Below are 16,278 nucleotides of genomic sequence, written 5' to 3'. Positions count from 1 at the left end.
TGGTGACACTCCTCCACATTAGCTAGTTTGATCATCGCCAGCTCTCTGGTGAGTTGATGAGCTCTGGCTTTTTTCCCCCCCTGGTCTGTTTAATTTCTGCAATAAAACTCAAGCTCAATTGCATTTTCAATATCAGTGCTAAGTAAATTTATCTAAGGGATGGAGCAGCCAGGCAGGCTGTGTGTTCTGTGAGGTCAGAGGCTTCAAGGGGAAAGGCGCATGTCTCCTTTCTGCCCTGCATGTCCAGCGGTCCTTTGGGGATGGTGGGCCTAGTGGGTGAAGGGGGCAGGGATGTCCTGGGAGTCAGACCTCATTCCCCATCCCCTCCATCATGTGCCTGGAGACCCAGGTCCAAGTTCCAACAAGGCTGCTGATGCCCGAGCTTCTGTGTTTATATGACGAGAGGATTGGCTGGGTGCTCTTGAAGGCTTCTCTGCTCTCTGATGTCCTGGGATTGTAAATGCAAGGACCCAATGGGCCTCTATGCAGGTTGGGTGTCTTTTGCTTTGAAAACCACCTTCTGAGGTGGTAACTGCTGGTCCTTAACTTAGACCTTCCTGGTTGTTAAGCAGAACTCAGGAAAATGGGGCCGCTCACTGTCTTGTGCTATCCACACCCTCATGGCTATTGACTGTCTCTCTTCCCCGCCTCTCTCTCCATTTCTCTGCTCTGTGACCTTATGTTGAGCTGGGAGGGAGCCAATAGCCAGTGACTATTTTTATTTTATAGAACATTTCTCATATATGGGGGCATGCGTACGTGCTAAGTCGCTTTAGTCGTGTCCATCTCTTTGCGACCTTATGGACTGTAGCCTGCCAGGCTTCTCTGTCCATGGGATTCTCCAAGCAAGAATACTGGAGTGGATTGCCATGCCCTCCTCCAGGGGATCTTCCCGATCCAGGGATGGAACCTCCATCTCTTACATCTCCTGCACTGGCAGACAGGTTCTTTACCACTAGCATCACCTGGGAAGCCCTTCTTTTATATAATGTGTTACAAATATTCACTTATTTCCTCTGCATAGTAATTCTATAATTGGGACTGTTATTATTCCCATTTTACAGATGAGAAAACTGAGGCTGGTTTCTTCTTCTGTGAAACTGAGATTTATTAACTTGATGGAGCTGGGAATCTGAGGTTCTAAAGTCCAGCTGCTGGACTCAGCCACCAAGCAAACACAGGTGCCTTCAGGGCCAGGACACCTTGAGATGGGGAAGGGAGCCCTGTGGGTCTGGACAGACAACAGAGGAAGCGCATCTGGTTCTAAGTGGGAGCCACATTGCTGATCCATCATGGAGGCACCAGACGCAGGTCCCGTGCCTCCAGGTCTTTGCCCCTCCTTTTAGAAAACGTGGACGTGATTTAAAACACTCAAGTTCTTGATTTCTAACTGTTGGCATTTTTACATAATAACCGATGGCCAGGTGGTCCCCAGACTGTCTGGCAGGAGGACAGCCACGGTGGTCTCTGCCCCTCTGCTCAGGTGATCATTCTTCTCAGTCCAGCTGACTGAGTCCAGTCCCAGCCTTTTCATTTGCCATTGCTCTGTGACATCGGGAAGTGATCTAACCTCTCTGTTCTATTTTCTCATCCTTGGAGCTGACCTCACAACTCACAGTGTAAACGCAGATACTTTGTGAAAGAGGGATACAGGCTGGGTGGGAAGCTGGGTTCCCTCCGGGGTACCTGGGATTGTGGCACCCTGCTTACTTGTAATATGGGAATAACCACCGCCACCACCACCTCAGCCATGAAAAGCTGCTCCAGTGTCAGAGGGATAACGGGTGTGAAAATGCTGTGTAAAATTTTAAATGCCAGGCAGTTGATGGGATTTAGTTAATGAAAGTAGTACATGTTACATTGGTAATCTTGTTCTGTAGCCAACATTTACTGAATACTTAGCAGCATATGCACATTTTTTAAGGTAGACACTTAAAAAAATAAGGTAAATTGTTTTTTTTCTTTTAAATTATTTATGTGTTTTTATTTGGCTGCGCTGGGTCTTAGCTGTGGCACACACGGTCTTCAGTCTTAATTGCTGCATGGGGAATCTCTTAGTTGTGGGAGCTTCAGTTGTGACATTCAAACTCTTAGTTGCTGAGTATGGGAGTTAGTTCTCTGAGCAGGAATGGAACCTGGGCCCCCTGCATTGGGGACGTGGAGTCTTAGCTGCTGCAACACCAGGGAAGTCCCAAGGTAGACAGTATTATTGTCTCCATCCTCTGGATGAAGAAATAGGGGCTCAGAAAGGTGCAGAGATTTGTCTGTGATCACACAGCTAATGAGTGGCAACTTAGCCTAAGTGAGCCTGAACTCTCAAACCGTGGCTCTGCTGTCTCCCAATGGCTGGTATGTCCCTGATATTGACTGCGTCTCTTTAAAATAACGCCGGTGGTTTTGACTCCCCAGAAGATTTGTTAAGGGCCTGGATGGCAGTTATTTGTTGTCAGGTGGCATTTCAGCAGCTCCCAGAGACAGCTAGAAAAAGGCATGCAGAGCCATGGCTTTCGGTCTGTTGGGCGGTCTGCAGGCTTTCAAGGCTGTGTGCCAAGTGTCCCTTAGAGGCAGGTCAGAGAATAGGACCCGACCCTTCCCCACCAGGGCAGCTGGGGAAGCAGCCCCTAAGGGCAAGAATGCCTTGGTTCTCCTCAGTTTGGGGTTGCTGACCTCTGCATCCCAGCCTCCACCCCAGCGCTGTCTGTTGACCCCTGAAACCACCACCCTCCCGCCCCACCCGCTTATTTTTTATATCCAAACTGAAAGAATGATCCCCAATTTCCCTGTCTGTGGCCTCACTGGGCATGAAGAGATTGTATCCACGAAGGCACTCTGCGCTCCCTGGAGCAGAGAAGGGTGTCTATGAGTTGCTGTTATTTTTATTAAAAGCTTAATTCTAATTCATGATTTCAGTTGGAGCCATGTCAGTTCCTGGTAACCTCCATGGGGCTCCTTAACCTACCTCTGAGCAGAGACCCTCCAGCTGCCTCATCTTTCTTCTTTCCAGGGTGGACTCCTGATTTCTAAGGGGTTGGGCCTCCATCCTTTACACCATACCTTCAGATGTCCCTTTAAGAAAATCAAATACCTAGATGCAAGACTGACTGCTTACATGAAAGATTTTTTTTTTTTTTTTTCCTCTTTCAAAGTGCTTCAGAGTAGCAAAGCATTGGTTGAGAGTTGAAACTTGAGATAGTAACTAATTGACAGAGAGGCTGGGCAGTCAAGAGCAGAGAAACCTAAGAATGCTGGGAACCTTCTGTAAACCCTTAGAGGTCCAAGCATATAGAGCAGGCTCAACAAATATGTGCTGAGGGAAAGCCAGGAGATAGCCAGCAGAGAGCTAGGATACCTACTATCTGCCATTCCTCATTCCTGTACCCAGGGAAGCCATTACTAGCTGATCACAGACTCTTAGAGCTACAAAGGCTCTTAGAAGACCAATTCATCTGATTCATTCTCTCTGGAGTTGGGAAAAGGAAAGCACGAAGAGGGGATGTACTTGCCTATGGTTATTTAGTGCCAGAATCTGAACCTAGTTTAGCAGTGATCTCATCCACTATGCTTATGGTTTCACCCTGGGCTCATGGCCTCACCCTCTAGGCTCAAAGTTCTACACTCTGGCGTTGCCCTCTGTGTTATCTTTTTTTTTTTAATGAAAAGTAGCACATGTTTGCAGCCAAGTAATTTTATTAGCCTATTTCCTGCCTGTAGAATTTGGAGGCTCCACAGCCTGCTTTCACCTCCTTTTTGGTCCAGGCTGGCAGCATTTCTGCTGGTGTAAACTTTCCAGAAACTTGGTGGTCTCCTGTGTATGTCATGGGGAATCTATTCCATTGGATAAGAGGTCCCTATGTAGATTTTTTCCCCCCTAGATAATCCCATCTCCACTTTCGGCTTCTGCTCTGATGGTTCCAGGGCAATGCCCTCAGATTTCCTAGATGCTCTCTGGTGAATCACATTCTTAATCTCTTCAAAGAGCCTTTTGTGTGACTGAGTGCTTCAGCCTTTTGCTTTTTCTGAGATACAAGCAAACTGCATAGTCACACTTTCAGTCTTTTCTCTAGAGCATGCTTTGCTGATAGTGAATCTCTTAATTATAATGTCTTTTGCAATCTGGTTAAGCTGAGAACTTCTAAAATCATCAATTCCTTGTTCCTCTTTGCTTAACTGTCTTCTCTCAATCCATCTCTTTCCTCTCTACTATAAGAAGCAAGAAGAAACCGGCCATACCTTCAACAAGTTGTTTGGAAATCTTCTCAGCCAAATATCCATTTTTAACCCATTACAAGTCCTGCTTTTCACATAAGTTGGGGGGCGTGATTCCATTAAACTTCCTGACTCTATATAACAAGGATCCCTCTCTTCCAGTTTCCAATATCAAGTTCCTCATCTTCTAAGCCCTCACCATCAATCTCTTTTATGTTCCTGTTTCTCTTATCAGTCTGTTCATGATATTTATGTATTTTTTATGGTGACTTAGGTTTTTTCAAATGTACTCTTCCTTCTGAGTCTTCTCTGAGTCATTAATATCTGTATTTCTATGAATAATCTTGTAAAGGCAATATAGGCATTTTTCTATCACACTCTTGAAAATTCTAGTCACTGCCCACTGCCCAATTCCAAAGCCACTTCCACACTTTTCTGGTATTTGTAATATCACCCCCTGCTCCTGGTACCAATATCTGTTTTCATTTCCTACTCTTGCTGTAGCAAATTAGCATGGACTTAGTGGCTTAAAACAAGAACAGATTATTATCTTACAATTCTGTAGGTCAGAAGTCTGGCATGGATCTCACTGGGCTAAAATTGCAGGGCTGTGTTCCTTTCTGAAGGCTCTGGAGAGAATCTGTTTTCATGCTTTTTCCATTTTTAGAGGCTGCCGGCATTCCTTGGCTTGTGGCCCCCTTCCATCTTCAAAGCCAACAGTTGTATCACTCTGACCTCCTCTTTTGCCTCCCTCTTCTGCATTAAGGACCCTTGTCATTACATTGGGCCCTCCCAGATAATTCAGCATAATCTCTCTATCTGAAGGTCATCTAATTAGCGATCTTAATTCTATCTACAACCTTAATTCACCTTTGCCATATAATATAACATATTCATAGTTTCTGGGGATTAGGACATCAACATTTTGTGGAGAGGGGGGAGTATTATTCTGCCTACTACAATCTCACAGATGGGTTTTGCCCAGACTGTTTGAGCATCCTGCTGTATCTGCCACCAAGTGAGGCAAGAGGCCAGCTACAAGGGACTTCCAGTGGCTACAGGGACCACTACGTGTCGTCCAGTGGCTAAGACTCCATGCTCCCAATGCTGGGGTCCCGGGTTCTACCCGCGGTGAGGGAACTAAATCCGACATAATGCAACTAAAGATCCCACATGCTGCAACGAAGACCTGACTCAGCCAAGTAAATATTTTTAAAAAGGAGGGCAGCCACATTCAGTGGTGCTTGGCATCAGAGCCAGCTTCTGGTGATCCACCGCTGACTTTGCCTGCTTTGGGACACATCTTTGTGGCAGGTGAGCTTGTAAAGTGTGAGAGCTCTTCGTGGCTCTCCTTGAGTTACAGTGCTTGGCACCAAGCAGCTTCTGCAGTGGGGCGGGCTCCGAACTGGGCCTGGAGAGGCAGCGTAGTCTAACAGTTAGTGAGTGGCTTTGGGGTGGAGGTAGTGGTACATTTGCTACTTGCTAACTCCGTGTGCTCAGAAAGTTTCTTTCCTTCCTGGAGCCTCAGTTTGCAAGTTATAAAGAAGGAGATGTAATAATAGCGCCTGTCTCATAGTGATGTTGTCAAAACCAAATGAGAAAATGCTGGCAGAGTGTCTGGTTTATACGAAATACTCCATAAACAGTAACTACAGTGGTTTTTGTGAGTTTAGTCCTGGATCTGTCTGCTCCTGCCTTGTGGCCTCTATCTCCCCACCTGGGAGGTAAGACGAGCGATGGCCCATTCACTTCCTCTTGCCTCCCCTCCCCCTTGCACTGATGTTGATTCTACGTGCGTGCATGTAGTTGAGTCAAGGAGTGTTCTGGGATGGATGGCCAGCTTTGCCACCTGGTAAGAGGTAAGGAGCAGGGCAGGCACTCTTGTCCCACGTCTCTCACTGGACTCTATGTCCAGTGTTCTTTCCTCTGCCCCAGTGCGTCTCCCACAGGCGCCAGTCCACCTTCTGTGTGCACCCTGGACTCTCCACGGGGCAGCGTCCAGGGCAGCCCCCAGCACAGTCCCCTGTACTGGGGGCACTGGTGGATCTGGTGGGAACTTCACTCCTGGGGCTGCTCAGCTTTTTTCCCCTCGGGAGCCTGGCGGGCATGTTTATTCACCTGAACGGAACTGCCCATTCCAGGAATGTCCTAGAAAACCTGGAGCTGCCTGGGCATCAGCTGTTTTCACTTTCGCGCCCACGGCAGCAAGCCCTTCAGTGTTCTTTTCAGAGCCATCTATTCCTCGTGCAGAGCTTCAGTGATGGACGGCTCCCCCCACCACCTTCCTAACCTGTGCCCCTCGCTGCAGGAAGGGCCCCTTTCTGTAAACTCTCGTGGGCTAGCTACTTCTCTCTGGCATCCCAGACTTCTTCTGCAGCTCCGACCTTTATTCTCTGTGACAGGAAGCGCATGGAGCTGCGGGTCCCAGCTATCCTGGGTGGTGGCCACTTGACTCCACCCAGTCCAGGTGTGTCTGAGGCCATGTTGTCAAGGCTGCAGACTCAGCCCGCAGAATTGACCCAGTGTGGCCACGTGAGCTTGGGGTCGCCCGCCTCTTCTTCCGCTGATATATCCTGAAGCCCAGTTAATGTTCTTTTTACTACCTAATTCAGTTTTTATCGAAGTTTCTCCCCACTTTTATGCTTATTTTTGTTCTCTTCCTGCAGCCGACAGCAGAAGACCCATATAACCCATTTCCTATCAGCCCTTTTTGAGGATTAGTCATTTTTAAATGACTGCAATTTCCTTTTTGAAAGTGATTTTTATACTCATTTTTGTTCTGTTTCTTTAGCTGTACTTACTCTAGGTGAAAAGGGGAAGCCGAGGATCTGATATTAGTCACTGGGTTTCCCTCTTGATCTTCCGCTGTGACCATACCCTCTCCCAAAAGATAGAAGCAGGGTAGCATGGTGGATCAAAGAGTCGGACACAACCGAGTGACTGAGCACACACACACAGCCTGGTGGGTGAAAGCACCGACTCAGAACCGACTAACTAGGTTTGAACCCTGGCTGTCCTGCCTGCAAGCTGTGTGGCTTTAGGTAAGTTACTCAGCCTCTCTGTGCCTCAGTTTTCTTATGAACAGGGAAATAATAAGAGTAGTACCTATCTCGTTGGGCTATTGAGAGGACTGAATGAGTTAAAGGAATGCCTGGCACATAATAGAATCTATCAAAGCACTGACTTGGAAATGAAAAGGTGGCTGGTACAGCTGGTCTTTCCTTGAATCTACCTTCTCCCTGAGTTCTGAAACGTTCAAGCTGAAGGGGGTCTTGGGATTGCCTTCACCCCGTCTCTGCACCCCTTCCCTTTCTGTAGTCTGCCCAAGGGCATGTGCTGCACTGGTTCCATTTGTGTGATGACTAACAGCACGAGGGGAGCCTGGCTGCTGTAAGAACCCCCTTCTGCCAACCCCTCCCCTACGCATCCATCCTGAGTGCGCTGGCCCTGGCCCTCTCTCCAGCCTGCTCCTAGAACAGTAAGCTAAGTGCCCCTCACACAAAATGCATCTGGAGGGATGGGACGGATGGCAGCAGCCAAGGTTAAATGTTGTGAGAGTAAAAGGCTTTGAACAGGGCAATCTGAGTTGGGTCTTTTATTTGTCAACATGCCCATTTCCCCTGATTGGGCCTTTTCAGTTTAAGGAGCCTTATTTCAATTCAGATGATTATAATCTCAGCAGTTGCTCAGTTTGTTGCTCCCAAAATAATGTGCTTTGCTGTAGTTTTGAGACTTGTTTACAGAAAAATAAAGCCAGCTGGGCAGCCCCGTGATGAACCTCAGGGGGCTGTGGTGCTGGGGCAGGTTGACCCTCCTTCTCAAAGACTGGGTGGATGAGGGGGTGCAGGGGAGAGTAGACCCCGAGATCCTGGCCACACACTGCTGGGGCTTCTGGCTGTGTGACTGAAGGCAAGTTCCTCACCTCTCTGAGTCTCAGCCTCCTCATCTCAAAAATGGGATGTTACCGATGGGAGGATGAAAGGAGAGTATTAATTGCGGTAATAGAAGCACTTAGCACAGTGCTGGCACTCGGGACATGCTCACTAAACGTAGCTGCTAATTTTATTAGCGCTAGTGGTACTCATTAGTGCTAATTATGATTATTGGCCAAATAGCGCTTTTGTTTATCAGCTTTATTGAAGTGTAATTTGCATACCGTAGCACTCCCTTGTTTTAAGTGAGCAGTTCAGTGACGTTTAGTAAATTCACAGAGCTGTGCAGCCCTCACCGCAGTCCAGCTCGCAGGCATTTCCATGATCTCTGAAGGACGCCTCTTGCCCATTTGCAGTCAGTCCCTGCTCCCTCCTCTGGCCTCAGGCAATCACTAATCTGCTTTCTGTCTCTACAGATGGGCCTGGTCTGGATAGTTCATGTGAATGGAATAAGAGTGCTTCTTCACGTTAAATTTTCTCAGCCACCCCTCACAGCGCATCTCTGTTTCAGCTGTGTGAGCTGACTTAAGAGTTTAGAGGAGCGCTCGTGGGGTGACAGGTGAACGCAGGAGCAGGGCTCAAGTGCAGGTGTCTGCTCTCATCCTTGGACAATGTGAATGAAAGGCGTGTGCAGGCTTGGTCTTTCGGGTCAGGTGTCTTCCTTGCTCTCCTCACCCATGAACCGGCTGGCTTTTGAGCCTGGATCCTCCACTTGTCAGCCAGCTTTGATGCCTCCTGGGCCTCGGGGGCCCCTCCCCACAATGCAGACAGTGGGCCATCCCAATGGCCCTGTCGGGCTCAAAGAAGAGTCAGACCGTGACTGCTTGGGAGCTTGTCATGGAGCCCCCTCTCTCAGTCTCACCTATGCAGGTGTCTTGCACGATTGACCTGTGTCAAGGGCCCTGACAGTGGACAGGCCTGGCACTGTTCTTCCCTGGGGGGGGGCTCACGTGGCTGTGCCTCAGTTTCCTTGTCTGTCCAGTGGGAGGGGCCTTGGTCCCCACCACTTCTGTGCTGGAGACAGCCTTTAGTGATGCATACAGGAAAGGCTCCATGGCAGTTTGCACGAGTCTGAACTGAGACATCAAAATAATAAAAAAGCCAGTGGAGCCCGACCAGGGGGCAGGGGCGAATGGGTCCCCCAGCTGCCCCAGCTCCAGCCATCTCCTCCCTTGAGTCCCTTTGTCTGCACCCCGAGGAGCCAGCTGGAAAGAGCCAGGAATTACCAGGCAGGGGCTGGGGCGCCTCTTGCCACATCTAATCCAAGGATTCGGCAGTGCTGGGTCCTTCTTGTCCAAAGGCCCTGTAACATGAGGCCCCCAGGGGAGTGGGTCCCTCATTCTGGGAGGCACCCCACACTGGGTTGGGTGACTGGGTTTCGGGGGTGGGGAGACTGCAGGGAGATCGGGACTCCAGGCCAGGAGCTTCCGAGAGCAGCATCCTTCCAGGCAGAGCTCTGCCAGTCATGCCAGCTGGGGTCAAGCACATCTTCACGGGGCCGGAGCCAAGGGCCCCGGGCGGGCACCAGGGTGGGGGTGGGGCCTAGGAGCAGGCTTAGAGCCAGCTCTGAGGGGCCCTGGAAGACCCTCCAGCAGGCCTTGTTGTCTTTTCAAGTCTTGGGACTGGCAGTTGTGAGAGCCTGGGGTTGCAGTACCCCCGGTCTGAGCCACGTGCCTCCATGATGGTGTGTGTGTTTGTGTCTGCAGGTGAGTGTGTGTGTATGTTCAAGCCTGTGTGTGTACGTGGATGTGATAATGTAGGAATGGACGTGTGTGCATATGAGAGAGACAGTACGTGATTGTATGGTTGTGTTTGTGATGGTGTGTATGACTGTGTGTGTGTGTGTGTGTGTGCAGGCGTGTGAGTGGTACTTGCCCAGCCTGGGAGTGAGGTCCCCTGCCTTTCCCTTCTAGAGGATCTGGGCTGCCTCTAGCCAAGAATTTCTGGGTTACATCTGTGAGGGCTTTTCTGAAGACTCAACCAGGCTGGCTGGGGGCTGGAGAGGCGGGACAGTGGTCTCTTTCCTCGGGGTTAGAAGAGCAAGGTCAGTGCAGCCGAATCAGAGCTTTCATTTGTCTCTCTCCTGTCTGTAGCAGCCTGAGGTCCCTTTCATTCATTATTAAGTCTTAAATCCACCCAACACGAAACCTGAGCCACGGAACTCACTCCCTGCTCAGGCTGCTTTGGTTCAACCCCCGCCGCTTCTCAGGAAACTTCACTGGTTTAAGTTGCTGGGTCCAGTGTGCCTTTGTTTTTTCCAGAAACGGCCAATCCCTAGTTGGTTTCGTTTTCCTCTGAGGCTGGCCTGGCCAGCCAAGGCAGGGGGTGGGGGGCCCCTGTCCCTGGGGAGGGTGGGCCACACCAGTTGTTTGTGCAAAGCCCCACCCACGACCTACCCACCCCCCACCCCGCTGCCCCCTGCACTGCCCCAGTGGATTTAAGGGCCCATGAGGCTCTGAGCTCTGAGGCCATCTGGGTCCTGGCCCCAGCTCTGATCACTGCCCCTTCGGGCCATCTCCTGGGGTTCTGAGTGGACGTGGGGAAGATCCAGGGGTGGAGGGGAACAAAGAAGACCACCACCCTTGGGGTGATTTGAGCTGGGAGCCCCTCGGATCCTTCCCAAGTCCCCTGCCCCTGCTTGTCCCTTGGGCCTGAGGCCCTTGCGCCTCTTATGTCCGTGTGCACCTGAAGCAGCAGTCCCATCTCTATCAGTCCCCCTTCCCCATGGGATGTAGCAAGGCTGAATTCACTAAAAATGCATTTTACTTTCTTGTAAAGTTTTGCCCACACCCATCGCACCCAGTGGGGTTTCCCACCCAAGCTACAGGCTGCAGGGGGGAGTCAAGCCCCATGTCTGGATCAGGTGATGGGACTGACTTACCTCCTTTTGGCCTGATGGTCTGTGAGGTCATGTCTGGTGACTTTTTTCCCAGCCCCCTGCCCACCCTCCCCGTCAGGGAAGTGGCTGAGACCGCAGCTCCTGTTGCGGGGTGGTTACCACATTCAGCGAGGCCCGGGCAGGTGTTGCAGAGGGGAAAGGCACCTCCCCTCCGAACCCTGCCGCCCCTCTGCCACCCCCTCAGCAGATTGGAAGGCCCACATGTCCACATGCTTCCTGCCCGCCCCCTCAGACTCCCTCCTCCCACTCCCCCGTAGCAGTTGGCCAGCTGCACAGCCTCAGCCCGCGAGCTGTCGAAAAGCTGGCTCCGTCCTTGTTTCTCGCGGCCCTGGGAATTGCCTCTAATCTCCTTTCTGCCTTCCACCCCCTCACCCCCCGCAGATGGTGACGACGACCCACAACTCTCCTGGGTGGCCTCGTCTCCCTCCAGTAAGGATGTTGCGTCACCCACGCAGATGATCGGAGATGGGTGTGACCTGGGCCTGGGTGAGGAGGAAGGGGGCACGGGCCTGCCGTACCCTTGCCAGTTCTGCGACAAGTCCTTCATCCGCCTGAGCTACTTGAAGAGGCACGAGCAGATCCACAGCGACAAGCTGCCGTTCAAGTGCACCTACTGCAGCCGCCTCTTCAAGCACAAGAGGAGCCGCGACCGGCACATCAAGCTGCACACGGGCGACAAGAAGTACCACTGTCACGAGTGCGAGGCGGCCTTCTCCCGCAGCGACCACCTCAAGATCCACCTGAAGACCCACAGCTCCAGCAAGCCCTTCAAGTGCACGGTCTGCAAGCGCGGCTTCTCCTCCACCAGCTCGCTGCAGAGCCACATGCAGGCACACAAGAAGAACAAGGAGCACCTGGCCAAGTCGGAGAAGGAGGCCAAGAAGGACGACTTCATGTGCGACTACTGTGAGGACACGTTCAGCCAGACCGAGGAGCTGGAGAAGCACGTGCTCACCCGCCACCCCCAGCTCTCTGAGAAGGCCGACCTGCAGTGCATCCACTGCCCCGAGGTCTTTGTCGACGAGAACGCGCTGCTCGCCCACATCCACCAAGCCCACGCCAACCAGAAACACAAGTGCCCCATGTGCCCCGAGCAGTTCTCCTCTGTGGAGGGCGTCTACTGCCACCTGGACAGCCACCGGCAGCCCGATTCCAGCAACCACAGTGTCAGCCCCGACCCCGTGCTGGGCAGCGTGGCCTCTATGAGCAGCGCCACACCGGACTCCAGCGCCTCCGTGGAGCGAGGCTCCACCCCGGACTCCACCTTGAAGCCGCTGCGGGGCCAGAAGAAGATGCGGGATGACGGGCAGGGCTGGTCCAAGGTGGTGTACAGCTGCCCCTACTGCTCCAAGCGGGACTTCAACAGCCTGGCCGTGCTGGAGATCCACCTGAAGACCATCCACGCAGATAAGCCGCAGCAGAGCCACACGTGTCAGATCTGCCTGGACTCCATGCCCACCCTCTACAACCTCAACGAGCACGTCCGCAAGCTGCACAAGAACCACGCATACCCCGTAATGCAGTTTGGCAGCATCTCCGCCTTCCACTGCAACTACTGCCCCGAAATGTTTGCCGACATCAACAGCCTGCAGGAGCACATCCGGGTCTCCCACTGCGGCCCCAACGCCAACCCGCCCGACGGCAACAACGCCTTCTTCTGCAACCAGTGCTCCATGGGCTTCCTGACCGAGTCCTCCCTCACGGAGCACATCCAGCAGGCCCACTGCAGTGTGGGCAGCGCCAAGCTGGAGTCCCCGGTCGTGCAGCCCACGCAGTCCTTCATGGAGGTCTACTCCTGCCCCTACTGCACCAACTCTCCCATCTTCGGCTCCATCCTGAAGCTCACCAAGCACATCAAGGAGAACCACAAGAACATCCCGCTGGCCCACAGTAAGAAGTCCAAGGCGGAACAGAGCCCGGTCTCGTCGGATGTGGAGGTGTCTTCCCCGAAGCGGCAGCGGCTCTCGGCGAGCGCCAACTCCATCTCCAACGGCGAGTACCCGTGCAACCAGTGTGACCTCAAGTTCTCCAACTTTGAGAGCTTCCAGACCCACCTGAAGCTGCACCTGGAGCTGCTGCTGCGGAAGCAGGCGTGCCCCCAGTGCAAGGAGGACTTCGACTCGCAGGAGTCCCTGCTGCAGCACCTGACCGTGCACTACATGACCACGTCCACCCACTACGTGTGCGAGAGCTGCGACAAGCAGTTCTCCTCGGTGGACGACCTGCAGAAGCACCTGCTGGACATGCACACCTTCGTGCTCTACCACTGCACCCTGTGTCAGGAGGTCTTCGACTCCAAGGTGTCCATCCAGGTGCATCTGGCGGTGAAGCACAGCAACGAGAAGAAGATGTTCCGCTGCACGGCCTGCAACTGGGACTTCCGCAAGGAGGCCGACCTGCAGGTGCACGTCAAGCACAGCCACCTGGGCAACCCGGCCAGGGCCCACAAGTGCATCTTCTGCGGGGAGACCTTCAGCACCGAGGTGGAGCTGCAGTGCCACATCACCACGCACAGCAAGAAGTACAACTGCAAGTTCTGCAGCAAGGCCTTCCACGCCATCATCCTGCTGGAGAAGCACCTGCGGGAGAAGCACTGTGTGTTTGACGCGGCGGCCGAGAACGGCACGGCCAACGGGGTGCCCCCCGCCGCCGCCAAGAAGGCCGAGCCGGCCGACCTGCCGGGCGTGCTGCTGAAGAACCCCGAGGCGCCCAACAGCCACGAGGCGAGTGAGGATGACGTGGACGCGTCGGAGCCCATGTACGGCTGCGACATCTGCGGGGCGGCCTACACCATGGAGGTGCTGCTGCAGAACCACCGGCTACGGGACCACAACATCCGGCCGGGCGAGGACGACGGCTCGCGGAAGAAGGCCGAGTTCATCAAGGGCAGCCACAAGTGCAACGTGTGCTCGCGGACTTTCTTCTCGGAGAACGGGCTCCGGGAGCACCTGCAGACCCACCGGGGCCCCGCCAAGCACTACATGTGCCCCATCTGCGGCGAGCGTTTCCCCTCGCTGCTGACGCTCACCGAGCACAAGGTGACCCACAGCAAGAGCCTGGACACGGGCACCTGCCGCATCTGCAAGATGCCTCTGCAGAGCGAGGAGGAGTTCATCGAGCACTGCCAGATGCACCCCGACCTGCGCAACTCCCTCACGGGCTTCCGCTGCGTGGTCTGCATGCAGACGGTCACCTCCACGCTCGAGCTCAAGATCCACGGCACCTTCCACATGCAGAAGCTGGCGGGCAGCTCGGCCGCGTCCTCCCCCAACGGTCAGGGGCTGCAGAAGCTCTACAAGTGTGCCCTATGCCTCAAAGAGTTTCGCAGCAAGCAGGACCTGGTGAAGCTCGACGTCAACGGGCTCCCCTACGGCCTCTGTGCCGGCTGCATGGCCCGCAGCGCCAATGGACAGGTGGGCGGCCTGGCCCCGCCCGAGCCTGCAGACCGGCCCTGCGCCGGCCTCCGCTGCCCCGAGTGCAGCGTCAAGTTTGAGAGCGCGGAGGACCTGGAGAGCCACATGCAGGTGGACCACCGTGACCTCACCCCGGAGACCAGTGGGCCCCGGAAAGGCGCCCAGACGTCGCCAGTGCCCCGGGTAAGTACAGCCCTCCCCAGCCTGCCCCAGCCTGCCCCACCCCCGCTCCATGGGGCTCCGCGCATGCCCACAAGAGGCCGCTTGTCGAGCTCTGCGTTTCCCTTCTAGTCGCGGACCGGAGAAGCAGGGTTCTCCTCCAGCGGTTAAGCACATCTGATGATCGCAGTAAGCTCCGAGTTCAGATCCCAGTGCATGCCATCTCCCTTCCAGCGGCACATGGCATGTATCACCCTGGGTCTCATTTGCCAAGTGCTCTTCTGTAAAATGGGAATAATAATTGTCTCAATGTCATAGAATTGTTGTGGGGGACCCGTGGCATAGTGTAGGTGAAGGGTTGACACAGTGAGTTCAGACCCTGCAGCTCGCTGGGCAGGGAAGCTGGACAGGAGACTCCTTAAGGGGCCCACTGCGGATTCCCCCTTCAGCCTCTCCAGCCCTCCTTCTCTCTCACTCTCTCCCCACTACTCCCACCCCCAGCAAAATCCCAGAGTCCCAGGCCCCCGTCTGATCCTGCAGTGAACACCTTTACAAACATCCCTGTCTTCCAGGGGCACCCCTGGCGGGTGGTCCTTTCCCAAAGCCCACCTCCCTGCCAGTGGCGCCAGCAGTGGCCCTCGAGGGACAGATGCCCCCGAGATCGGCTTGGCACCTCCTCGGTCTGGAAACAGATAACACAGACTTGATGGGAGTCCCCAGGCCTGCTCTGTCTGACACCAGGGGCCTGAGGCCTCTCAGATGCCTGCCTGGAGCAGAGAGCTCCTTTCAGAGTGGATTGATTGATTGAATTTGTCCTGAGCACCCATTATTTCTGGGGTACCTGGCAGCCAAGGAGAGTCAGAGATGGACCACTTTCTCAAGGCCTTTGGACTGAGCGAGGCCACTCGGTAAGGATCCACTGGGTCACCCTTCAGGGGTCCTGAGCACAGTGCACTCACAGCTGCCCAGCTCTGTTCCCCCATGCCTCAGCTTTCTGACTGGCCAGTGTGGGTGGATTGGAGTTTCAGCCCTGGAGGCAGAGGGCCTGCCTCCCCATCTGTGATTTGACCTCTTTGGGCCTCTGTCTCACCTGTAAGCCAGTACATGCTAAGTTGCCTCAGTCGGGTACGACTCTTTGTGATCCTATGGACCGTAGCCCACCAGGCTCCTCTTGTCTATGGGATTCTCCAGACAAGAATACTGGAGCGGGTTGCCATACCCTCCCCTGGGGAATCTTCCCGACCCAGGGATCAAACCCGGGTCTCTTTTGTCTCCTGCACTGGCAGAAGTGTTCTTTACCACTAGCGCCACCTGGGTAAAGCCAGAGGGAAATGGTAATAACAGTACAGTGGTAGTAGTCATCGTAGTCTTGGTGGTGTCTGTCTCCAAAGCCAGCATCACCTGGGAGGGACCTGGGGGCTGTTCTGTTTCTTAACCAGCATCTGCTCTGGCCGCCGCCGCTGCTGCTGCTAAGTCACTTCAGTCGTGTCCAACTCTGTGCGACCCCATAGATGGCAGCCCACCAGGCTCTCCCATCCCTGAGATTCTCCAGGCAAGAACACTGGAGTGGGTTGCCATTTCCTTCTCCAGTGTGTGAAAGTGAAAAGTGAAAGTGAAGTCGCTCAGTCGTGTCCGACTCTTAGCGACCCCATGGACTGCAGCCTACCAG

The 16,278-nt window shown here is 53.6% G+C and overlaps 1 protein-coding gene across 3 annotated transcripts in view; it reads left to right on the top strand.

Moving 5' to 3' along the window:
• ZNF423 (zinc finger protein 423) overlaps positions 1-16,278 on the top strand; it is a 345,848-nt gene that overhangs the window by 184,429 nt on the left and 145,141 nt on the right. For all 3 annotated transcript variants that reach the window (NM_001101893.1, XM_059876574.1, XM_015475722.3), the window contains 1 exon segment: positions 11,419-14,633. In NM_001101893.1, the coding sequence (NP_001095363.1) occupies positions 11,419-14,633 (3,215 nt within the window).

The sequence above is a fragment of the Bos taurus genome, chromosome 18, assembly GCF_002263795.3.
Source record: "Bos taurus isolate L1 Dominette 01449 registration number 42190680 breed Hereford chromosome 18, ARS-UCD2.0, whole genome shotgun sequence".
NCBI classification, from domain to species: domain Eukaryota; kingdom Metazoa; phylum Chordata; class Mammalia; order Artiodactyla; family Bovidae; genus Bos; species Bos taurus.
Note: the sequence above shows the minus strand (reverse complement) of the source record. Positions and strands in the feature narration are given on the sequence as shown.